The 26661-nt window shown below is 37.3% G+C and overlaps 1 protein-coding gene across 1 annotated transcript in view; it reads right to left on the bottom strand.

Annotated features, from left to right (window-relative positions):
• Positions 1-26661, bottom strand: part of NAA16 (N-alpha-acetyltransferase 16, NatA auxiliary subunit) — a 67525-nt gene that overhangs the window by 2687 nt on the left and 38177 nt on the right. Inside the window, exons 10-18 of the mRNA XM_074167035.1 lie at positions 9276-9348; positions 8868-9037; positions 8360-8512; positions 6348-6476; positions 5570-5783; positions 3280-3473; positions 2492-2600; positions 1467-1565; positions 741-884 (exon numbers count right to left, since the gene is read on the bottom strand). Of these exons, the coding sequence (XP_074023136.1) occupies positions 741-884; positions 1467-1565; positions 2492-2600; positions 3280-3473; positions 5570-5783; positions 6348-6476; positions 8360-8512; positions 8868-9037; positions 9276-9348 (1285 nt within the window). The remainder of the gene's footprint in view (positions 1-740; positions 885-1466; positions 1566-2491; positions 2601-3279; positions 3474-5569; positions 5784-6347; positions 6477-8359; positions 8513-8867; positions 9038-9275; positions 9349-26661) is intronic.

Here is a 26661-nt window from a genome sequence, read left to right as displayed (position 1 = left end):
TACCAACTAGGTGATATTAGCACTGTTCTAAGTACTTCAAAGCACCTGATAAATCTACACTTCTTTTTTGCTTCCTAACTGCTGGAGAGGGGTTTTGTTTTCTCCTCTACTAGTTTCTCAGGTGACATCAATTTTTATTCCAGAACTTTCTGTACTCAGTAGACATGACAAATTTAAATTTAAGCTTCCTTTGACTTACTTCCAGCAGCTACTTGCAGCTTTTCTACACAAATAGTGTAATAACGTCCCATTTCAACATTTTCATTGTTGAAAAGTAGAAAAGCAAAAGTAGCGTAAGAATTTGTCATGATATTTTTTCTGATGCTGTTACTACATGGCAAAGCTAGGAGTAGGAACAGCGACGTTCCAGCTGATGAGAGAACAGGGAAAAGCACTGCTAATATACAGAAATTTTTTTGTTTATATTTTCTAAAGCACTTCAAAATTAGAAGCTGCAACAGCAGGGACGACAGTGCTTCTATGCTTGAATATCTGTGGTGGTTTGATTGCACTTTTTGGCAGTAAGAAGCAGGTTCCTTATGCATCTAATAAAAAAAATGAATGAGGATTTGTGTGGTTTTTTTTTAACATGGTAAAAGCAGGCAGAAAAAACCCAATGTAAACATGTCAATTTCTAGCTTACTGGTATTCATGTATGAATTATGGACTGCAGATAAAGATTCTGGATTTAAATCACTTAAATCATCTCCTTTTCAAGAGCATTAAAAAATTAAACAAACCTGACAACTGGTGCTGAATGGAGGTAGCATTGTGTTTGAGAAATTCTTCGTTAAAACTTTCCAAGTTTTTATTAACAAAGATTTTCTGCATTTCTTGAGTTAGGACCTTGCTCACAATTTCTGGGAGGTTACTATGGTCAGATACTAGAAGAGGGAAGGTAAAAGCAAGAGAAGCAAAAAAAGCCACTTAAACAACTGTAAAAACCAGTATGAAACCATAAAACATCACTGCTAAAATCCCCATTTTTAAAATTTGGGCACAGAAAGAAACACAAATTTCAGTTCAAAACAGATCACAAGCACTAGTGATGCATTTATAGATCCATAAAGGGTGTTCCATCATGTAAACTTTCTGCTGCAAGTTCATAACACATTCTGACTGAAGCAAAGTATTTCCCATATCTGCCACTTATTTTCTTAAAACTTAAGAATTTCAAGGATCTCTGGAACACCTGCTCCTCTGTGAAATCTAGCCAAAGTGAGTTATTGGGTCCACCTGGTGGATTAACAGAGGAAGGAGTATAACATAATACGTGTACAGTACCCTGCACAGTACAACCTGTTTTCTTAGGTATTACCATGGAAAACAAGCCATTTACTTATATTTTTCTTCATATCAGTTTGTATTTCAAGAGATTTATACATTACAAAAATATGTAGTTATGCCCACATACAATATAACTTCCTGTATCTTTTTACATACATACGTACTTCCTACACACATACCAGCTTTAGAGAATTTAATCAAGCACTCGTGTAGCCATGGGTTATTACTGTTGATAGCAAAAGCTCTTTTGACAGACTGTAACATTAACAGAAACTTTCCTGTGGGAAGGAGAAAAAAAACCCAAAACATACCAAGATTAAGAACACAGAACATTTTCTCTTTATATTAACTACTGTTTTCTTTACAAAGTTTAATATTAGAAACATCACAAACACCAATGCCTACGCAGAACTAGGAAGGAGATTTGATTTTTCCTTAATAACATAGAAATGCTGCTCAAACTCTGGCAACACTGCATAGATGTTACTATCTGTTTGGCTTTGTTTTCCCCCAGATAATTAAAGATCACACTGCAAATATCTTTCTACAGCATTTATTAGTATACACTACAACTTACTTTGCTCTTTGGTCTTCTGTTTTAAGAGTGGCTAAACAAAAATGCCATTCCCCCTATTATTACTGGATATGATGCAAACCCCAGCTTCAGTCAAGTAAGGGGCCACGAAGATGATCAGAGGGCTGGAGCACCTCTCCTACAAAGACAGGCTGAGGGAGCTGGGGTTGTTCAGCCTGGAGAAGAGAAGACTCCAGGAAGACCTTATAGCGGCCTTCTAGTAACTAAAGGGGGCCTACAGGAGAAATGGGGAGGGACTCTTAATGAGGGAGTGCAGCAATAGGATGAGGGGTAACAGTTTTAAATTGAAAGAGGGGAGATTTAGATAAGATACTAGAAAGAAATTCGTTACTGTGAGGGTGGTGAGACACTGGAACAGGTTGCCCAGAGAAGTTGTGGATGCCCCACCCCTGGAGGTGTTCAAGGCCAGGCTGGATGGGGCTTTGAGCAACCTGGTCTGGTGGGAGGTGTCATTGAACTCAATGATCTTTAAGGTCCCTTCCAAATCTAACCATTCTATGATTCTATGAAATATCTGTTCCAGATCATTTTAGGCTGCACTCCGATAACACGGGCTGCAGCGATGGGTTAAAATTTTGAAGAGCAAAATAAAATCATGCAGTACTTTACCTTTTCTAAAGTATATTTCAAATGCTAATAAGTGTGTTTCTATGTCATCTCCAATAAGATTCTTAAGTGGTATAAGGAACTTAATGGCTTCTTCTAATGGATTTTCTACCTGTTTTAATAAAAACATAGTGAAATTTAAAACTTAAAATAAACATCAAATAAAAAAAATCACCAAGGTTAGTTTCTGTTATTCAGAGCATTTAAATAATCATAGGCCAAAAGGTGAACTGTAGATAGCTTTCTGAATTGAAAGTGTTTACTCATGATTTCATCCTTCCTAACTCCAGCACTGCTTATGAAGTGTACTCAGTGTTGTAATTTAGCATTTAGGAAACAATTAAATACGACCACCTTAGACAGCAAACAAACTTCTGAAGTTACTGTGATAAAGGAGACAGTTCATTGTGCTTAGAGAAATACTGGTTCACATCTTCGGATTTTGTGATCTGCAGTCACATTTCTGTTAGTTTTTCTTCTCTTCATGATACAGAAACCAGAGTTCTTCAAGCAAGAACCATCTTTTTGTTCAGTATCTATTTTAATGAAGGATGGCCTACTGTTCAGAAAAACCCAAAATTTAAAGAAAGTAACAATATTAATACAGAACTTTGATTTATTAGAGGACAAAATATTACTTTAGTTTAAGTAGACTGAAAAAAGATACCTTTGCATGCAAAAATAATTTTATAAGAAAAAGCCTGGATTCTTTTAGGAGAACCTGAGAATAATCCCATATTATAAGGTTTTTATGATAATCACATGAATTTAACATGAAGGACCATGCTAACCCTTTCCAGTTTTTCAGGAACTAGCTCTTCCCTGGGTCCACTAGTTTCCTCCTCTTCTTCATCTCTCTTTTTCTTTTGATTCTTTTGTTGTCGCTCTCTTTCTGCATGTTTTCTTTCCTCTTCAAGTTTTGCTTTCTTCTGTGCTCTTCTTTGCTTGCTAAGCATTTTCTTCAATTCTTTGGCTGAGAGATTTTCTAAAGATTAAAGTAAGAAACATAACTTACATTAACAGAGTATTTAATAAAAAAATCTTGTTTCTCTCAAACACTCACATCCCACTAAGCTCTTCCCTATATCAAAATAGCATACTTTTACAGAAATTTCCATAAATATCAGCATTTGCCAGACTACCATCACTGTATAGTCCAACATTACTACTGGATTGCTATTTACAGCATAACACAACACTTGATCTTGTGTATTGTCTCTTATATAACTGTTATAGAAACCTCAACTATTTGAAAAACTAACTACAGAAAGTTGTTGCATCTGTGACAGGTTCTACCTCAGAAATGGTTTTCAAAGGTAATACTAATCTCCCATATTGATTGTAGCTCAGCTTCCTTCTCCTGCTAACTAGAAACATCCAGGCGATTTATGCTCCATCTTAAAACAAGCTTGTTATCTTTCATTAAAAGTGTCTGAACAATATACAGCCATGATAATCGCATTGATTTTCTGCAAGTGCCATGTGGTGGCTAAATGGATGCAAGCGAAACCTGATTTTGTTTGGGGCGAGGAGAGGTCAGATATTCTGGTATGTATTAGCAGGACCGTTATATGAATATTCAGGCTGTTTGCTGCATTCAGATTTTTAGACTGGACAAATATTTACATAAACCAAGACAGGTTAATAGTTGCAGGAAAAGCAGAACACACAACACACGGTTTCCTACAGGTGCACATAAAAGTGAGGAGCCTTTAGCTTTTCCATTCACCCCTTTTTTTTTCCTTCCCTGCCATCCCACTGACCTAACCAGCTTAGCCTGAATAGTACTGTAGTTCCCAGTCTGTTTACTGTGGTGTTTTGCTGAGAACAGCATTTGTGCTAATAATGTGTGGCAGGGAACAGAAGAATGGGCTACAGAGGGACTAACACAACTTTTTTTGTGGCTGTGGCACCATGACCTCTCTGCTGGGGGCAGCCACCATCCTAAGAAAGGGAAGCAAGGAGAAGCAAGCATTCTTTTTACCCCATTCATACACTGCTTTGCTCCCCTGTGGATGAACCTACTGAACCCAATGCACAGCAGGCAAATGAACTAACATGACTTCTTAAGACTCTTCCCCACCTTAGTTTCTGACATCTTGCTATCAAGATCCTCTGTCACACACCTATCTTCCATTATGTACAGAAACAAATGAAAATTGGAGGCAAAAAAAAGATGCAAGTTGAACTGTGCTGTGAAATGTGCCTCTTTTTATAATACTTCATTATACATAGGCAGATATGGAAAAAACTTACCTCTGAATGAAAGGCAAGATTGTATTGTCAATAAGTGTCATTTTTGGCTTAGTTTAACTCCCCCCCATGTCAAATATTTTTCCCTTTGCAAAGACCTAGACATTCATTTCACCCCTTTAGTCAACAGTCACTGTAGCGCTGACAGTAGCTACGATTCCACAAAAGGAGAAGCAACTATTTATCTTAAAGGAAAAAACCTCATAACTCATTTGTCATTGAATACTCAAGTTTTCCAAACCACATCCCATTGGTTTCCTAAGAAAGTCTGCTTTTCATTTAACACTAGTTTAAAATTGTTTCCTAAATGTATTAATTTTGCTAATACACACTTATCCATGTATTCTTTGGTCCTAAAATCATGTGAAAAAATGATAAAGTGTAATACAGTGTTAACTATTATTACTACATAATAAATTAAATACACTACATCAAAATTAAATTCTTACAATTCAGACTACTTTCCCACAAAATCTACCCAGTGTTTCATAAATCATCTGTTATTGACAGTTATAATTTGTTTAAATGGATAAAAGTCTGAACTGAATTTGATTTTTCTTCTGAACATTCTGACATGCCACTCCTCCCCAAGTACTCCAGCTATAGCAAGGTTTGTTCATGTACTAGTTTTACAATATGACAAGAGGAGAACAGAGAGGAAGAAAGCTGTAGCTTGTTACCTGTGATGTCACTGATTATCAAATCATGACAGAAAAGAGGAAAAACTTGTGTATATTACAACTCACATTTGTTCTTTAGCACGTAACTTAGCTTAATAAGCTTTTACATGCATCATACACATACGAGCCTCCATTATGATCTAGATACCTGAATTCACTTCTTGTTCTTTGCTTTCATTGGTAAGAGGGTTATCATGGAGCTTCAAGTAGATTTCAATTGCTGACCGAGCAGCCTTGAAGTAGAAGGCATGTTTCCTGAGCACATCTTCTAATCTCAGAAGGTCTACGTAGGCACGGAGAGTCATCTTTCTCATACAGTATGTGTGGAAGTCAAATTGATCATCTGTTATCTCAAAAAAATGCTTCAAGGAAAGAAAAACACAAGCACATCCCTTGGTTAGTCTATTTTTTAGTTAGATTGAGGTGAATAAAGTTGCAACTGATATTTACAGACAATATTTAACAGGCACAGAAATATTCTTATAATACTGACTGTCCAAGGGGACCTCTCAGCAGGTTAAAAAAACCCACTCAGAAAAATCTCATTTTGTTAACAAGAACTATAATGTGATTGTTCAAAGACTTAGGCACTCCTTAAAAGCCAACTGAAACACGATTGTTCTGATTTAAAAAAAAAAACACAAACTCAGTTGGCAAACGACAGCATAAAGTTAATGTACAAATAGTTGTATAGTTAGGAGACATGGTATTTTATATTGAGTCCTTCAAATAATTGTTTTTTGCACAATAGCTAGGGATGACATCTTATTTATTACAATAATTCATCAAGTATTAACCTGTTTTTAAAAATCATTATACCGGAAGCTTTATATGCAAAGCAAATCATGCTGATTACATCAGCAAATATTTTAATTACTGTGTGATAAATATTGAGAAAGAACTTGATGGTGGTTGCACCTACTTACCCTTTCTACTTCGTGGCATTTTTTCAAGGCATCACCATACTTCCCCAGCCTTTGATATGCTGCAGCGCATTCAGTCTGGAACCACATACACTGCATCTCGTTTAGGTTTTCCATAGCAGAAGTTCCTTCCTGAAATAAGTGTCATTATAATTTTTTGCTATTATAATTTACCAGCTGCTTCTTTCAGCTATAGCTAGTTTCAGGCCACCAGTAAGAAAATCCTTCAACTACTTGCAATACAACAGAAAATAGATACAGCCACCCAACGCCTGAGAAAAATACTTGTGGTACCCTGTGCTCCCAAGATAGAAAGGGATAGATTTAAATGATTTTTAAAAAAAAAAAAAAAAAGTTATTTGAACAAGACTAGCATCAACAGATTTTTAAAATTAACTCAAGCTTGTACACAGTCTTAGTTTTAGAATTTGAGGGCAGAAAACAACATTGTTTTTAAAAGATCTTTAAGATCAGTAAGTAATTTTTGTTGTTTTCTTCCCCTTGTCAGGGAAATGGCATCTACTAGTCTAAAAATCCACTAATATACTTAGTGCTTTATCATGCAGCATGAATAATAAGTTTCTTAGAACTTGTTAGTCCAAGTAAATGAAGTTAGATTTATACGTCATACTTTTGTAAGAAAAAAACCAAGGATTTATTCTTTATAGTTTCAATACTCTAAAACAAAAACCAGAAGGACGTTCTACATATTGTGAATATTAGCCACCAAGTTTTCAGAACAGTCTTTATACTAGAAAGAAAACCCAGTTCAACTCACAGCATTTAATTATTTAGGATCAGATTTATCCTACCTTACCACAGTATCTAGAGTTCCTTATTTTTTCCTCTAACACTTCTGACAAGTATACACAATGATTTTTAGCGATCAAACATTTAGTCGTTCCTAGAAATATCCAGAAAGCTCAGATTCACTTTCAAATCTTTTCACTCCTAAAATTAATAAGAATTAAGGAGCCTAATTCATTTATGTGCCTCAGGAAATGCCCCCAAGTAGGTGTCTTCATATTTAGTTATATAAGTAATATGGAAATCTGGTCTTTATGAATCTAAATTTTGCTCAATGTCAAAAAATATAGAATTTGAAGTGCTTACCCCAGCTTTTAAGGAGAGGATTTGCTTTAAGAAAATTGTCTGTAGTACTAGTTTAAAGGGATGAAATGTTCAAGTCCAAATTAATTTATGTTAATGTTAAATCATAATGAACACAGTGCACATTCCTGGGCAGTTAGCTCAGACGGTATTACTGGGATTATTCATCAGATGCATTTCCAGAGATTTATTTAGAAGTATGGCAATAAAAAGCACTTCTGAACAACTACTTTTGAACAACTATTTTTTCCAGTATTTACTGGGTCTATACAGCCTGGAGTACTGCATGCAGCCCTGGGGCCCCCACCACAAGAGAGACATGGGTTTGCTAGAGCAAGTCCAGAGAAGGGCCACAAAAAAGAGGGGTGGGACACCTTTCCTATGAGAAAACACTGAGAGAGTTGGAGCCTGGAGAAGGAAAGGCTCCAGGGAGACCTTATTGCGACCTTTCAATATATAAAGGGGGCTTGTAAGAAAGAGAGACTTTTCACCAGGACCTGTAGTGACAGTTTTAAACTCGAAAAGGGTAAATTTAGATTGGACATAAGGAAGAAATTCTTTACTGTGAGGGTGGTGAGACACTAGAACAGAGTGCCTAGAGGAGCTGTGGATGCCCCAATCCCTGGAAATGTTCAAGACCAGGCTGGATGGGGCTTTGAGTAACCTGGTCTAGTGGGAGGTGTCTCTGCCTGCGGCAGGGGGGTTGAACTAGATGATCCTTACAAGGTCCCTTCCAACCCAAATCGTTCCATGATTCTGTGTAGTTATTTACCATTAGGTGTAAGAGCATTATCTTAAGAATGGACACTAATAAAAGATACTTTATTTTGGTCAAAAGTTACATGAATGAAAAACAGACTGCCAGAGGCAAACGAAACCTCTCTTCATTAAGGCCATATACTTACCCTCGTGAATTTAGAGCACATCTCCTCTGCATCCTTTACCATATTTGCTCGCAGCATATATTTAGCACATTTAGAATTGATAAATCTGTCTGCAGTATCCAAAGACTGTGCTTCATCCATCCATTTGGCAGCTTCCTTGAGGTTACCTACATGCTGTTAGGGAGAAATTAAATAGTTAACTCTCAGTATAAGACTGCTATTTACCAGCTCCTGAAATCTACAGTCACTGGTATTTCTCCCTCAGAAATAACAAAAGGCATTATTTATTGTTCGTACACTCCTGCCCCCAGATTTTTTCAGAATGATAATTTGCTGTAAGTTGCTTTGCAAAACCTAAACAAAAGGGTTTTCATTTTCTTCCTGACAGAACAGTGCCCAAAAAGAAACCCGCGTGAAAACCCACACCCATAACCATTGCTAACTGAAATACTATCCACACATTCACAGATGTTAGATGGGTTGTTTATTTATAAACTAGGTACTCCACATGTCCAAATTTGCTTCTTACCTTGTAAATTTTTGCTTTTAAATAGAACAGTTCTATTAATGTTGGAGTGCTTGCAATTGCAGCATTAATGTAATCCAAGGCCAAAGAACACTGGCCAAGTCTGTCAAAGTGCTGTGCCAGGAAATACCGAACCCAAAGCAGTGTCGTCGGGGGCTCTTTCTCTCCATTTTCTGCAACAAAATGGAAAAAATTACAGTAACCAGTCAGGCTGAAGACTGCATTTGAAAAACACACACAAGAACCAAAGCTTGGCAAATTCAGCAAATATTTGCTATAATGCATACACTTACTAGTAGGTATTACTTTTTGCAAGAAAATGATTGTATCAGCACTTCAACAGTTCTTGATAACTGCCATAAACACTATTAGAAATTACACTGTAATTAATATAAGACCATAGAAACTTACCACATGTACTAAAAAGGTCACAAGTTTTCAAAGAGGCTTCATAACCAGTAACAAGTTCTTGGATTGTAGAAACCTGCATATAAAGAGATATGAACTTAAAGTATGCTTTACTATCATGTTTACATAAATTAACACACTGAAAAAAAGTACTTGGGCAAATTAGAGAAGGTATACCAAAACAGTTATTTAATTTGGAAAAAAAAATATTGGATGTATCCTCATATAGTTCACCCTTCACAAGCTACCTTTAGATCACCCATTTTAACTGGTGATACAGCAGGGAAACAAGTGTAATCTTTGGCAGCTTAGGGCAGAAAGTAATCAAGTACATTTGATTAGTATGTTTTAAGTTCTACTTTAGAATTTTTATTTATGCTATTTGTTTTTAAGCTTCCAAACTGAAGAAAGGTGCTTTGGAAAAGACTCTGCATGAACAAGAAGATATAGAAGAGACTTCTGTGGTTTTCTGGCAGGCTGATATGTACTACTAAAGATTTTTTTTTTTTTAATTTATTTTCAAAAGGTATTGTTGCCTAGAATACAGGCTGCATCTTTTTACGTAAAAATCTATGTACTCCTTGATTAAAGGCTAATACTGAAATCAGACCTTGTCAATAATATTGTTGTTCATTCCAAGGGTTGAAGACTCAAAATTCACCCATAGTTTTGAACTCACACTATACAAGTTTGATATTTACAATACATACAAGTGTTAGTATCTGTGCATTTCGTAACAATGAACTATTCCAATACTAGGTCCATGCTTACAAGTGCCACATAGTATTTCTAACCATGTTATGAAACACTCAACCCATTTTGTAGCTACACTCTAAATGTGCCTGCTGTATCCAGCAAGTAACCAGCCTCCTAAGGGAAAAAGAATAATACTAAAGAAATAAATATGATCTATGTACATATACCCAAAACACAGAAGGGACTTAAAAATTAAGATCTGACTATAAGCATAGCAGGATAACAGCTACGTTCACCAATTAGGTGAAACCTATAGATGGTAAAAACCTAAAATTTCAATGGTTGAAAGTGAGATGATCCTACATTAAAAACAGTTGGTTGCAAGAGTAAAATAAAAAATAGTGGAGAGACAGCAAAATTTAAAAAAGCAGGATTTGACAAAGCATACATCCACTTCAAGATACACTTTGGGAGAGGAGGGGAAGGGAATATATCTTGTTCTAGAAGATCAAAGTATACAATTTGAAGGATACTACTTTATTTAACTTAATTCAACACAACAGGCAAGAAATGCCAAACATTTTGTTCCAAAGAGAGCAGAGAAGGTGACACGCCCAAGTCATACACAGACAGTGTGTCTTGAAAGTGTAATAAAAGATATAAACACACACATTCTGTAAAGCTCTGAGCAAGTTTCCTAAGAAATGGTTTCTGAAAGCAAAGTCCCAAATATAATAAAGTGTTACTAGACTTCAAGTAACTACAGAGTGATAAAGGAACGTGAAGTCACAAGTAAATGGTCAAAGGCAAGTAAATGCATTAAGCTGTTCTCTGACCTCAGACATCTATTTACTAAAAGAAACCTCCAACAACCTCAGAAATCCTTTGAAGATTCTCTTCTCTAAAATGAGTTTAAGTGCAGAAGTAAGCATCTGCTTCAGGTAGCAGGGGTAACGGTTTTAAACTGAAAGAGGGCAGATTTAGATAAGATATTAGGGAGAAATTCTTTACTGTGAGGGTGGTGAGGCACTGCAACAGGTTGCCCAGAGAAGTTGTGGATGCCCAGTCCCTGCAGGTGTTCAAGGCCAGGCTGGATGGGGCTTTGAGCAACCTGGTCTGGTGGGAGGTGTCCCTGCCCATGGCAGGGGGGTTGGAACTTGATGATCTTTATGGTCCCTTCCAACCTAAACCATTCTATAATTCTATGAAAGACCACACTACCACAAAAAAGAATGGCTCCACCACCTCCAAGCCACATTGGCCTGGTCCCTGCTTCTGGTAAATGCCAGTGGCTGTTTCCAGGGTTACAAGTGTTTTACACCCTGCTTCACCCTCAGCATACAGATGCCCAATTACTAGTTCTATCATTGGGGGAGCTGGCAGTGAGACAGTAAGAAAGTCTCTCTTCCCAACTGGAGAGTCTTCAATCAGCTTACAGCAACAGTGAAAATCAAATCCTCTGATCCTGAGGTGATGGAGAACACCAGACTGTGTCATGTTATAAAAGATGCTGAGTTCTTCCAACTTCAGAATTCTGCAGTGGTTTTGGGCTCCACATTCCAAGAAACTACACTGGAATTGTCATTCTGAAAACTACGTTGGAACAATACGCTTGGAGACAAGTATTCAGTGAAAGCAATAGCTACAAAAATAATGCAAACCAGGGAGGTAGGTTATTGTGGACATTCTTTATGAAAATGACAGTGTCTTTGTTTCTCATGGCTACTCAGAATCTTCTTCCTCCTTTTTTTATGCTTATGCTTCAGTCTCTTGCTAATCATTTAAGGAAAATAATTCCAGGTTCATGTGCTGCTTCAGGGAAGAAATGATCTGGAAATATGAATCCTAATTTCTGTGACCATATTAAGTGAAAATTTAGTAGTTAAATCTGTCTCTTGGATTTACTACCACCTATTAATTGCCTTCTAGAGCCACCACTGCCATCCTAAAGGCAGTAATATTTTACTATTTCTAAACACTACAGCATTCTTCATAAAGATCATTTTACAATTTCTAAAAATCAAGCTGAGGTATCTGGAAATACCATGACACTGACCATGAGTTCATTTACAACATTATTATTTTAGGAAAAAAATTATTCCCCTGCCATCAATCAGTTATTCTCTTGCTATGGATCTGAAAAAGCTTAAAGTATTACAAAAGTGTAACTGAAGTCATCAGCAGATCTCAGGTTTTGTTATGACAAGAACGGAGCCAATTCTAGACCTGGGGCCACCAGTTTGAGAAGCCTCTTAAGTAAACAAAATTCAAACCTCAAGCCTCTTCATAGGTCACTACCTACAACTTTAATTTTCATTATGGAAGAACAATGAGCTGAGAAGCATGAATACAAGAAGAGGGAGAACTGGGCTTTAGCCTTCCCCATTAGCACAGACAAGTGAAGTGCTTGTTTTCTGTCCTGCACCTTATGTAAAGATTAAAATTGCACATGCTTACAAACCAGTAGATTTTCATCAAGAATAATAATCTTGAAAGTGAAGAGAGCATTTTTCACACTCTGCGCTACTTGAACCAGAGTCTCCACAAAGGCCAGAACGGTTTTTTTTTTTTCCCCATTCCTGTGCAGTTTATTTCAATTGGAAATGACGGTTTCATAAATAAACTTTGAGTAAATGCCTTCAAATGAGAATGAGAAATACAAACCGAGACTGAAATAAGCATCATGCATACACATCTTAATCTCTTTTTAAACTGTAAGCAACAGAAACACAATTCACTTGAACCTCAATTCTGAATTGCTTTTTCCTGTGAGCATTAGTTTTTTTACTTATTTGATTACACTGAGAAATATTTTGTGTCCTCTTTTGTAATGGACAGCCTAAGCAAAAACTTACTATTTTCCAGGTAAATGGCCAATGGCTAGAATCCTTTTGTCACTTGTAGCCGTTATGGTGGCACCTATGGGCCAGACATTAAATGAAAATCTGTGCTGCACGTTATGCCATACACCAAGTGACTCACTCCTGCCACAGAAGTTTTACTTTAGACAGCAAAGGAGGATTGTCAGAGATATGAAAAATAATATGGGGATCCAAAAATGAGGTGTCAGGGCTACATCAGCCTAAATTCTAGTTTGATTTTTTTTTTTTCCCTATACTCCATGTAGGAGTTAAGTTGACCGGAATGACAAAGGAGGAAAAGAAAAGAGGAAGGCAATACAAAAAGATTTTTAAGAAACAAACATAGCAAAGGTGACGTGAAATACGTAACAAAAGATGAAATCAACAGACTACTAGCACAAAGCAGGGACGTAAATTTTTCAAATAAAAGGCTCGAACGCTCTGGTTCGTTACTATGGAAATTAAATTATTAAATTGATTGTATAACCTATTATTACAGCAGCTGGGCAAAATATTTTATAATAGACTTCTGTTTCAATGACAACCTTCAAAACATTACTACTGTATTGCCTTCTTCAATGAAACAACTGCAAGAAAAGCAACTGAATTATCAGTACCAATCAAATAGAAATATTGTAACGTACTTTTTTTAAAAAAAAAGGATTCAGCTTGTTAATTTATCAATCTCTACATTTAAGTATTTTTTCAGTTGCTGCCATTATAGATTAGTAAGAAATTACCAGCACTTCCAGCGCACGAATAGGTTTAAAGCTACTGCAGGCAGTTTCAGAAGCAACCCATAGGTTTAACATTCGGCATGGGTTTGAGTCCCTGCCTTCTGAATTCCTGAGAACGTGTTTAGTAATATCTGCACTGTTCTCAAAGGCAAACAACCAAAGGCAATGGTTTGACTGCTGCTACTGAGATATAAATTTTAAGGTGCATCTATAAAGCTGCCCAAATAAGAAAATATCTACTGGCCTGTAGATACAGATGCAATGGTCATCTTAAGTTAAGGAAGTTTATGGTTATGCATTAGTGCAAAAGAATCTTCAAGAAAATCCCAGAAACAATTTAGAAGCGTGCTCTATGTGCTTTTATAAAAAGATTTAACTATTACAGAATTCATACATATTTACATTACTGAGACCTTGCCCTGAACACCATCAACAATGAACGGATACAGAACAGTGGGAAAGAGTAAAAAGAGAGTAGACAGGAACAAGAGCACACATAACTTGGTACAAATATGCTCTAAAATGGCCCATCATCATGCATCAATCAGATCACTTCTGGGAATTACCACACAGTAGCAGACTGACAATTTAGAAAACCACTTTGACTGTTTTCCTTATGAAATGCCTAATAATCATACATACCAGAAGCTAAGTATTTGCATGTTGTTGTTTTCCATTTTTTTGGGGGTGGGGTGTGTATGTCTGTTGGTGGGGGTTTTTTGTTTGTTTTGGTGGGGTTTTTTTTTGTTTTTAAAGAGAACTGAAAATTTTAAAGACTAGCTATTCACAATTCTGTATTGCATCCAGAATAACTTTAATTATTCAGTTACTTTAATGAGAATAACTTTTTCTCCTCCTTCAAACAGCTGCACGGTTCACTGCATCCCATTCCAAAACAGTCACTGGTGTCTTTAAGAGGATGCTGCTGTCTCAGAAAATAGTCCAACCTCACCTCAGTGTCAAATCTACAAGCTTTCAAATTGTACCTTGTCCTTCAAACAGAATTCAATGGATGCAACAAGTTTGAGACCCACCCCCCATGACGGAGCTGGAGACTTTTCCGTGTGGGAACACCGTAGCTAATTCCTTTCATAACCTTCCACAAAGGGCTAGAAGAGAAAAATTAGCCAACAGTTCTTCAGCTTCCAGTAGGCGATCCAATGAGGCTTCTCTTAAGAAACTTCGGGTATTTACTTTTCAGTAATTACAACAGATAGCTCTATTGTGTGTTTTTTTTTATATATACCTTTCACAAGGATCTCACCTACTCAGATTCATCTGTCTCAGAAAGCTCTTAAATTAAACTGTAAGAGACAGATGACATGGAAGGATCATTCTATATTCAAAAGCCATCTAGTATGAATACTTAGACTGGTAAAAACAAAGAACAATTGAATTTTGACCGTATTTCCTACCACCAGTACTGCAAGTAGTGGTACTTGAACAAAGCCTTCTGGTTCCCTGAGTAAGAATAGCATTCTTTATGCAGGAGAATGGGGTGCAGTTGAGTTTGTGACACCACTTTTGCAGAATAGCATGAGAGGCATCCACTAGAAAATTGCTAAGAATCCTTATGTCTGTGTGAGAAATTGAAAAATAGTCGTACTTAATATATCTAGAAAACATTTTGTTTTCTAGAGTACCCAAAGGAAATAGCTAAATAGCTGTTTTACTTCAAAACAGTCATCATCTAGACAAGATGGGACTCCTAAAGACTGAATGACAAACTAAGCCTTCCAACAGCAACCCTGGCAGTGTGTTTTCACTGGGCCAGAAGAAAGCCATGTTGACATTAACAGACAAAGTTCTTGTGGCCAAATTATTAGGAGTATCTTTCACAAGACAAAGAAGTATCCAGAACATACCCTGAAGCAATACTCTAATGCCTCATGGGAAATAGGAAAGCAACAATAAAAAACAGGCCATAAGAGTACTCTGTCAAGACTTGAAGCCTTTGCTACAATGAGATGTTATCTAAGAGAGAGGTAAGAAGGGGCTCACAATGTGCAGAAGTGGTATCAATGGACCCTGAAGAATAGTTATGAATTTAGTACCAAATAAGTTCGGACATTAAAAAAAAAAAAAACCAACCCAGAAAGCAGTTGCCGGCTCAGAGTTCTGGAGAAAGCCTTTGATGATGACATTTTGAACAGGGCTCACAGCTGGTCTGCGGCACAGTACACACCAGTACTAAACCACCCCTTTCTGGAGTTGCCTCTATTATCAGTCTGTTTCTGAGACAGTGGTAATCATTCACACACACACACAAAACCAGCAAACACAGAGCTGAAAGCTGGGGAGCTGAACCCACAAAAGAGGAATCCTATAGAGCTGGTTCCTTGCTTTTCTTCTGATGCTCTGCTCTCCACACCATTCTGAACAGAACCTTCCCCAGAAACAGCTTGGCACTAAAATGCTCTGATATAATGATGGCACAAATAAGAACATCTTCTAAAGTAGCATTTTTTTAAAAAAAATCCTGTTTCGAAACTCCCTTTGCTCACAGAGGCATCTTCACAGCCTCCCTGAAAAGGGTTACTTGGCTACTTGTGATGGAAGAGACAGGCATACAGCTTGACAAGGAACCGTACCCCTTTCTCTAGGACACTGGAAACACTGTTCAGGAGGATCCTGCATTCAGAGCCAGTTAAGCTCTGCCCAAGTGGTGAATTTGCAACCTGGAGTCCCCCATCTCTACAGATAAAGACACTTAGATGTGAACTTTGAGGCCTGAAAAATATTAAGAGTGGTAGCAGAAGCACACTTTTGATGATCTATTTTATCTAGCACAGCCCCATCACATGATTAACAGTATTTCAATCCAGGGCACTCTGACTGTACCTTTCTGGATGGAAATACCGAAAAAAGGAAGGAAGTTTCAAACAAAGCAGCTTCCAATAGACTCAAAACAAAACCAGCTCATTCAATTAACCATATCAGAGAAAAAAACAAGAGGGAGGAGGGGGGGCAGACGGGACACAACAGGCAGCTACACATTAGAAAAAAAGTTTTACTGCAGCCTAATAAAGACAAGAAGCAGCAAAAAGCATCTTCATCTATAGCCAAGAAGTGATTGGCATAAATTGAGATGTGCTTTTTATCGAGGCAGCAAAGAACAGAGCATAGAGCATGCCAAACACACAAGCCAGCTGGCACACCTGCACTGCACAAAAGGTCTGAGTTCAGGCTTTTCCAGTGTATCCACACAGGAAGGTGTATATGGGCAGCCACCTAAAGAAGTTCTGTTTCCTATGGCTTACTATGAATTGAACTAAAAGAATATTCAAGATCACGACATTTATGAATTTACACAGTTGACAGAAGAACCAAAACACCTCTTCAAGGGTCACATTGGTTGATTCCGTGGTTTTTTAAAGCACTGTTCCTCCATTATTTAAAAAAAGTCTCTTGCTTTAAACATAAGATATCGACACTCAGATTTATCAGTGTAAAAAGGAAAAGGTGTAGGGTATGCAAATAAGCAAATATTTCCATTTTTACTCAAAGCAGCTATACACTAACTTACTTGCAACAACTTCCTCCGTCTCAGTTGAAGAGTTTCTGCTCCACAACTACTTGTATAGCTCATACAGGTTTACCCCACTCAATGAGGTATCAATCACAGAACAAGCCCACAGATAAATAAACTAAATATTCAAATAAATTACTCCAATTGTGAAAGGCCATTCAGCCTCATACAGAGAATTTCTGTTGCTTACATTTTATTGTACAGCTAACATCTGAATGCAATAGTAAAAAAATCACAATCCATTATAGATTGTTTTACCACTTAATGCCATACAAGTATAAACAGGAAAACATGACAAGCAGCTTTCTACTTAATGCAAGTCTCCTTAAATTTCTTAGGTATCTTTGACATATACAGATGCTAAGTATGTTTCTGTAAGAAGCTTCACTATTTTGTATAACACAATGAAAGCGTTGCTTTGAAACTAACTGCAGTTCAGGTGAATAAATGTAAAAATAGATGCACCTACAACTGAGCCACCCATACTCGCTCCTGCTTCCCTAAGAAAAGCACTGTTAAATGTCTGTGTGTGCTCATGCATACACAGGGCAAGACAAGAATCTGTCACTGGCAGTAAAACACACATCTAAAGGGAAGTTCCACAGCCTTTTTAAATTGACCTAAATGAGAGTCAACTGCCCCTCCTCCCTCCCCCAAATCAATGAGTTTTTCATTCAGATCTGTTTCCTTGATCTAGTTTGCCAAGCAGCTGCACAGAACCTTGCAGCCCCTTTCAGTGGAAACCTAGGTATTTCTACAGTCAACTTCAAGTACCTGTAAAAACACCTCCCCAGCCAGCTTGCAACTGGCCATCTTGACCTAGCTAGCAGAAATATATTATTTAGTTTTCTATAAAGCTAATCCTATGGTATCACGGTTAGTCACTAACTTCAGCATTTCTCAGTGTGTGGTGACTAAGCAGACATAATTTTCAGGAATTTCACCAAAGAACTACCGGCTTATAAGGACTAGGCTAGACACACAGCATTAACTCTGTAGTACTGTATTTAAACAAAATAGAATCAAGAGCCAAAAACTAACCCCCCCAACAACCGTGGGAAGTTATACATTTTCTTTGTTCCCTGATCATTTAAGAAATCAGTTAAATGTCTTGTAAGCAGCAGAGAAAGTAGCCTTCTATTAGATATGTTTCTTTAGAGCTGGTCTACACTCAGAGGAAGTTCACACATTTTGATTTATTGTATATTTTCATAGAAAAAAATGGAGATACAAGAGCTTTATTAGCTTTTAGATTTTAGTTTACACTTAGTTCCTTACAACTAAACACCTCCACTAACAACTCGTAATCACTTTCAAACGTGAAACACATCCAACACAGTGTCAGATACATTCAGAATTTAAAATTTGCTAAAAAATCAAGCATAGCTAGGGCTCCTTTTTGGTTTGGAGGTGTGCCTTATGATACATGCCATTGCTAGTAAACCTCATGTCTTCCTGAACAGTACAGCTGCATTGCAGTAAGTCTGTGTGTAACCTGTACGTGCTTGACTATATACACCATCAAATCCTATTCTGATTTAGCATCTCAAGATAATGCCAACTTGCTGTGTAAGTGAAGATTACTGTTGCTGCCCATTGCCGCTAGCACTGCTAACAGCTACTCCTGAAATACAAGTGATACTTTTTTCTAGTGTCAATTCTGCCAATGAACACACAGGTTATTTTAAGTGCTAAACTCCAGAAAAATAAAAGCTTCCTCCATTTATCTAAATGAATTTAGTTTTTATTTGTCATTCAAAAGTAACTTGTAACGTTATTTTGTACACTTGCTCTGCTGAAACAGATTAATTTCTTTTGTAGGGCATGCTATGTACAAGCATAATGAACTGAAAAGATTATAGTACAAGTAGCATTTGATAAACATAGCTATTATTTTGTAATTTTGACTGAACCACACAATGTTTCTAGTCATATGTGACTGCATTAAACAGGTTTTGTCTCAAACATCTGCACTGGAAACATATTTTGTCCCATATATATCAGGCTTTGCACTTCCAAGTAACTCTCAGAGGAGAGAGCTGTCAGCTAGGAGCGAGCTGCTCAGAACACCAGCTTTGCAGAGAGCAGACTACTCAGGCAGAATGGCAAACAAGTCACAACAAGAACATTCTTCATCAAAGAATTTACTGCTGCTTTGGAAAGACCTAGCACGTGTATGTTTACACATTGAAAGTACAACTGCACAAACTCCTTTGGAACTGTGCAACCATATCAGAAATACAAGATTAAGTCTCATGTTAAACAAAAACTTTAAGTAGGATGACTATAAATACAAGAGACAGCCATAAATTTTAAGTGCTTCAAATGTAACAAGTTGAATATTAAAACAACTCCTTAAAAATTATTTTAAAAGCAATAATCCTTGAATATCTTTATAAGCAAACTGTTAGGCATCTATTTGGGATGAAAAAAACCATAAGGTTCAGCCAGACTTGGAAATGAGGTCTCAACTTTGAGACTGCTGGGAACTGTCAGAATTGCTCAAATCTTTTCCATAAAATGTAGCATCTTCCCATTCTGAAATAAAAGTATGACTACAGTAATTAAATAATTTTTCAAATTCAACTACACATCTAGCGACATTATCTATATAACAAAGTTTAACTTCCCTCAAAAACTGAAGGAGACCTCAATGAAAACATATATTTGCTGCACCTATAGCCAATACACTGCCTATAGTAAAGCTACAGAACACTTCAAAGTATGAACTTCAGCGTTCACTTGTATCGTAAATATTATCTAATTTGACTAGGATCATAGAATGGTTAGAGTTGGAAGGGACCTTAAAGATCGAGTTCCAACCCCCCTGCCATGGGCAGGGAAACCTCCCACCAGACCAAGTTGCTCAAAGCCCCATCCAGCCTGGTCTTGAACACTTCCAGGGATGAGGCATCCACAGCTTCCATGGCCAACTTGTTCCAGTGCCTCACCACCCTCACAGTAAAGAATTTCCTCCTAATATCTAATCTAAAACTCCCCTCTTCCAATTTAAAACCATTACCCCTTGTCCTGTCACTACGCTTCCTGACAAAGAGTCCGTCTCTGGCAAAGTTGTGCTAGGAGAGCACTTCATACAGAAGACTGAGAATCTGAAATTCACCCGTTTGGGTTTTTTTTTTTAATTCACTCCACCCCACCCCAAATTAATCTACACTTAATAGTGAACTGCAAATATCTGATAAGTCAAAACAACTCACATCTTCCTTGATATGAGTGTAGTACAGAAGAAAAACAATACTAAAATTCAGAGATGACTGGCTAGCTTAAACTTACTGTTCTAACAGCAGTCTAACACCAAAGACAACAGGTCACAAGGTACAAATCAAGGAGCTGCTCTAAAGTGACAGAAATACAGGTACCAAACAACACAGTGTGAAGTATTTTGTTACACATTTTTTCCTGAAGAGCCTTTGCCTTGTTTAACATATACCAGAGTGAATGAAATGGGAAAGAAATGGGATAACGTTCCGTGAAAGTACTGACACCCATGAAACAGATTTTTGCTTTCATTTCCTTATTGCCTCAAAACATCGAGAACCGGATTTTCTAACATGCTGAGCATTCCACATCACCTAGGTCAGTGAATGCTTCTGAAAATAAACATCCCTGAAACTGTAACTCCTGAGCTATATGCTCAATGCCTGCAGAATTTGACCTTGACATCTTACTGGCTGTTTATGAAATATGGATAATACTCTTTATTGTACTGTGTCAAGACTAATAACTCGGGAGATGTGATATAAGCCACAGTGTATGAGAAAACTGCCAAAGTTTGCATTATTTACAATATGTAAACACATTCAGAAAAATAGTATTCTTCATTTTGGAGCACCTGATCATTAGGAGTAAAAATAAGACTGGAAAGTCAAGTCATAAAACTGTTGACAAAATGGAGTAAGTTAATAACAGCAGAACAAGTTTGTAGTAAAAATATTAAGACACTTAAGAATACAAGTTCGGAGCAAACCAACACACTACGACATCACACAACTTATTTTATGAGCAATTGGTTTTTTGGAAGTTCTGGACAAGTTTAGGGACTGCACAAGAGAAAACAAATAATTTCATATAAGCAGAGCATCAGTAGGAGCAACTATGGGCAGAGATGTTGAGAGCACTTCTTCTGAGTCTTCAGATGAGTACTTGGAGCAGTTATTCCCAATGTAGATCACTCAGACTGAAAAAGCTCTCTTGAGAAAGTATTTTTTAAGTCAGCTGCTACATCGGTAAGCTCTTGGCTTATATGTTACCTCAGAGACCCAAAGTGTCAGCCATCAACATGTTTTATGCTACCCATTTTTAGAGTGGAAGCATCGTATCCTGGCAGTACCTACAATGAAGTTCCTCATAGTTCTCCTTCCTCCACTTACCAGATTCCCCCTCCTGGAATTTTAACTCAGAGACACTACCTCCTAAAACTTAAATGAACAAAAGGGTGTCCTTGGTTGATCTTACAGCATTATTTCTTCTTAAAAGTGATTCCTAGTGGAATGTTTTTCACTTCCTTACGTAATCCACCAATAGGTCACAGAAGGCATCTACCTACAATAACAGTTGCAACTTGCTTTAAAAGTCCTTTCCACATCAAGGAGGGAAAACACCTTCTTTCCTGAAAGGGTTAAAGAAAGATCTTCACTGGAGACAGCCTACCTTCCTGCGTAGACAGTCTTACACCTTTTTTGGAAACTGTTGTTTCTGAAGTCTCTTCCAGCCAGACATTTTCTCTCATCCAGTATTTCCTCACAGTCTCCATGTTTTTAGTTACTCAGTAAAAGGGCACATGTGCACTAATGTCGAGCTTCAATGGAATCAAGGCACCTGCAACACAATCGACGCAAACCTTGATGTTGACTAATTGAAGATCTTCACTCTTTGGATTTTTATCTAATGGGCACAGAGACCAGCACGTACGGGGAACCAAAGAGTGTTTCTGAATATTGCTCAAGAACAAAGAGAACTTTCTCGGGAGGCTGTGGGGGTAGCATTTCAAGATCCCTCTCATGTGAGGAACAATAAGAAATAAAGGTGTTCACAGTTATTTCTAATACATCTGGACAGCAGCTTACAGAATGTGAATGTTACTATATCCCATACAGTTGCTTATACCTCAGGTTATTGGCTTCCAGCAGAAACATTCTGACAAAAGCCACAGCTGCATTCACCCCGAACAGCAGCTTTGCAGAACAACTCATACCAATGCACTGGCACTCCTAAACATAACTTTTTGCTTCTTGAATATGCAAAAAAGACTACAGCTTCTTCCTGACAGAGTATGTATTGTGCCTATGGTATGAATTTTATTATTGTATCAACATGATACATGTAATTTAAGTAGCCAAGTATACTTGCTATTTAGATATTAAAAGAAACCTGATAAAAAAATATAGTAAGTCTCTGTGCTATATAGCAGGCTTTTTAAATTAAAGCTTTAGCATTATAGAAAACTCACGAACGGCTACTTTGCTGCTATCCATTTTTCACTAATAAGACAACTACAAAGACAAAAACACTAAGCAAAGAATAAGAACTATAAAACACTTAAAGCATAAAAGAGGAAAAGCCTAATAGCCAGACAGTAAGTCTCCTATATCAGAAAAAAGGATTAAGACACCCATATCTAAGTATTTAATGTACACATACTATATTGTGTTGAGACATTTTTCTTGCAAATGTTGTCTTAACTTGTAAATAAAACATGAGTCACAATTCAAAAACTTTAATTTCCACAGCAGTCAAGTGGTTATTTCAGTAAAGTGGCTTCACAAAGCACAAAAATGAAATTTTTCATACTATTTTAGAAGTATCAACCATAAGTAAAAAAATTGCCTGATACTCATTTTTTAAAGCCATGTTTTGTTTAGATAACTTTTTAAAGTTCTAGAGGAAAGCTGGATATCTTATTAGTAAAAAACCACGAAACAAATCCACAAGTTTCCTTATGTAGGGTGAAGCCGCCTTTTTATTATAGCCTCCCCTGCTATCCTCCCATATATCTCACTTGCTTAGAATTAACTTGTTTTAGTGACCTACAATTCTTACTACTTAGTCCATGGTTAAAAGTGATAAAAACAACAAATGCAGTTTAAAATGTAAGTTACCTCCACAGTATGATTATGAACTGATGATGCAGAAGTCTAGTATTTTATGGCAAGATCAAGAAAATCAAGTTAATAAATCCCCTAAAGCAGCATCACAAGTACATGTTTTAAACAACATTCTTAAAAGAAACTACTTTTTCCAGAAATAACTGCAGTTCTTCAAAACACACTATGACCATTGGCCCCATTACACACAAGCACCTCTCTCAAAGCATGTGATTTTTTTCTAAATCACGTGGGTGGATTTTTCAAGTGAGGACAGCCAGTGTTTTCAGTTTTCACATGTTCAATCCAACCATCTTTTAGAAATTGCCACTGCAGAAATGGTTTGTTGAGCAGCTGCACTTTAGCTAAATAGGACAACATACTAAGAGAGCCAAAAATGAGTACAAATTTAAAGCTGCACAGATTCAGAAAGTGGTACTCAGAACACCTGCGCTGTTCTTTTAGCAAAACTGGCAACTGAAGGACGAGGGTTGAATGGACAACTGGGAATGTGAACCACTCTGTCCACCAGTCAGGGCCTTCAGATAATCCATTCTGAATTGCATGACACAAACACACACTCATACATCAGTTACCTGAGTAGCATCACCTGCTGGAGTCCTACAAATTCTGTGCCAATTATCATAATCATTTAATGAAATTATCATTTAATGACAGAGTCAACAAAGATCATAAACTTTTCTGGTGCAGAATTTATACAAATCAGAACTCCAAAAAGAAGGTGACAGATCATGGAAGTTGTGTTATCACCTCCCAAAGCAGGCTATTTTAGGGTAAAAGGCTACTGTAGGGTATAGGAAAGCAATAGGTACTTGGGATAGCGAGTATATGTAACAGCCATTAAAAATTTAAGTGCTGGTCTCCAAAATACAGCATTTCATTTAAAGCCTAGCATATGGCATTTGTCAAGCATTAAAGACAACAGCTCCACTGAAAACGTCCCAACAATTGTGCGTTAACACAGGAAGTCAGGAGGAAGAGCACAGCACACTGACCCCACCACTGTTACAGAATCACTGAATGATATGGGGTTGGAAGGGACCTCTGGAGATCATCTAGTCCAACCCCCCTGCCAAAGCAGGTCCACCTAAAGCAGGTTGCACAGGAACATGTCCAGGTGGGTTTTGAATGTCTCCAGAGACAGAGACTCCACCACCTCTCTGGGCAGCCTGTTCTACCAGTAGTCCCTGCTGCATAACATTACAAACATCAGAAGGATGTTGCTGGACCAAACTGTTTCCATCAGCAGGCAGGTACTCAAGTTGAACATGAGCCATCTGACCTGAGAAATAACCTGGACACAATTATGACTTTACTAGAAACTTTAATCAGTATCTCTTCCTCCAATTTTAATTTGCCAACTAGATGAGGGCAAACTCAGCTTCAGTGAACAGCCACATCAACAGCTTGGCCAACTGACTGCTGATTTCTAGGAAGCTCGAAGTATTCTTTATACAGCTCTTTCTCTTTGCTTGAGGCTACAAGCAGATGATCATTGACAAAACACCAAATGCACAACTATTACATTGTCTATTAGAATTTGCACCGTGGAACAACGCAGAAATAAACAGGGATGCCATATGTGCTGCTTAGAGAGCTCCAAAATCAAGAATGATGGATGTAGGACTATACTGAAACAATGATTAGATCCCTTCTTATAAAAAGACAGCATCCTTGGCTTAACTCCATTTCACTCTTGAATAAACAACCTGCTCTTTTGGAAAGTGTCAACCCTGAAGCAGCAGTTACAGATGCTTCACTTGACACGTGGTGAACCATGCATGTACTCACATTTAACCTAATACTAAGGCAAGTCTGCAGTAATCCACCTGTGTTTGAAGTTAATCCATTTCTAAAAGGCAGATTCTGTGACAATTACCTGTTTTTCCCTGTATGAATGGTCTGAGAACGGAGAAGCAAGAAATTCTAGGAATTGATCCACCATGACGGCATTTAGCACAGAGTGCCTTCCCTTTCTAGGTAACTCTTCCCCCAGAATTCTTCCATTTTGTTAACTTTATTTGGATAATTTCTATCACAAGGGGGGAAAAGTCCCAAGAAACAAACATGGAATGAACTTTAAGAGTTTTGCAGAGCAACAGGACATTCACAAGGTTCCCTCTTGGTGTCTTGAGCAACAACCAGAACTGAGAGTGTGTTTAAAGAACTGCACAAACAGGCACAGGCTGGTATTTGAGAAGGTGACTGGACTCATAGCCAAGGTGCACATGTTTACTGTGAAATCTCTGTAATACTCCCATATTCTAAAAGCTATTTTAAAATCAGATATTTGTGAAGACGACAACCAGAAGTTAGAATCATAGAATTCTCTAGGTTGGAAGGGACCTTTAAGATCATCTAGTCCAACCATCAACCTAACTCTGATTAAAAAAAAAACACAAAACACACCACCAAAAAAACCCCACAACCTATCACTAAACCATGTCTCTAAGCACTGTGTCAACCTCTCTTTTGAATACCTCCAGGGATGGTGCCTCAACCACTTCCCTGGGCAGCCCATTCCAATGCTTAATAAACCTTTCATTGTAAAAATTTTTCCTAATATCCAATCTGAACCTCCCCTGAAGTTGCTGGCATTTGTTTTAATACATGAAACAATATTCAACAAGTTACAGAAATAGCTCTAGTCTATACTCATATTTTCCCCATCTTCATTTCTTCCTTCAAATTAGCAGCCACACATTAATGTAATGACCAATTAAAATTTTATTCGTGTAGATTAGAGCATGTTCTTCTGAAGACTGAATTTTCTATTTTTGACAGAAAACAGGAAGTTGTTTCTGGATGACAGACAGCAACTACCTAAAAACACCACAAAAACATCAAGAATATTCTTCTTTTATCCATATTTCAGTAAAATCATGCTTTAACACACACACACTAATGAAATCACTATCAACTCAGTCCAACACACACAGCTACAGTAACAACTTATGCAGGAAAGTGGGTGAATTTTAATTGTCCTAAATTTTAATATTCCTCAAGAGATAAGACGACTTCTTTTTGCATTTTACTTGTGACTGTTTTGCTACATGTAAAAGATATTTCCCTGCACTTGTTCCATACGAGAAGAGTTCCTCTAAGCAGTACTTAAGTCTGCTAGATGTTTCAGCAACTCGTAGTTAGCTACTTGGCACATCGAGTCAAACACACTGTCCTTACAAGACATTACAACATCAGCTGAGAAAAATAAATACTGAGCTCAGAATGCAGGTTTCCTCCTTAACACCAGTAATCCACACAGGAAGGTCTCAACTCTTGTTCAGACCAGTCATTTCCTTTCCTTTCTCCAACACTCATAGGCAACTAGAACCTGGTACAGTACTTTTTACATTTGTGAGCTTTGTCTTTTAATGTAACCACATTCACTTTATACTACTTCATCATGACCAAGAGTTTTCACATTTAACAAGCCCCAGT

This window comes from Numenius arquata, chromosome 1, assembly GCF_964106895.1.
Source record: "Numenius arquata chromosome 1, bNumArq3.hap1.1, whole genome shotgun sequence".
NCBI lineage: Eukaryota > Metazoa > Chordata > Aves > Charadriiformes > Scolopacidae > Numenius > Numenius arquata.
The sequence above is the reverse complement of the archived record's forward strand: the minus strand, read 5'-3'. Positions and strand labels throughout refer to the sequence as shown.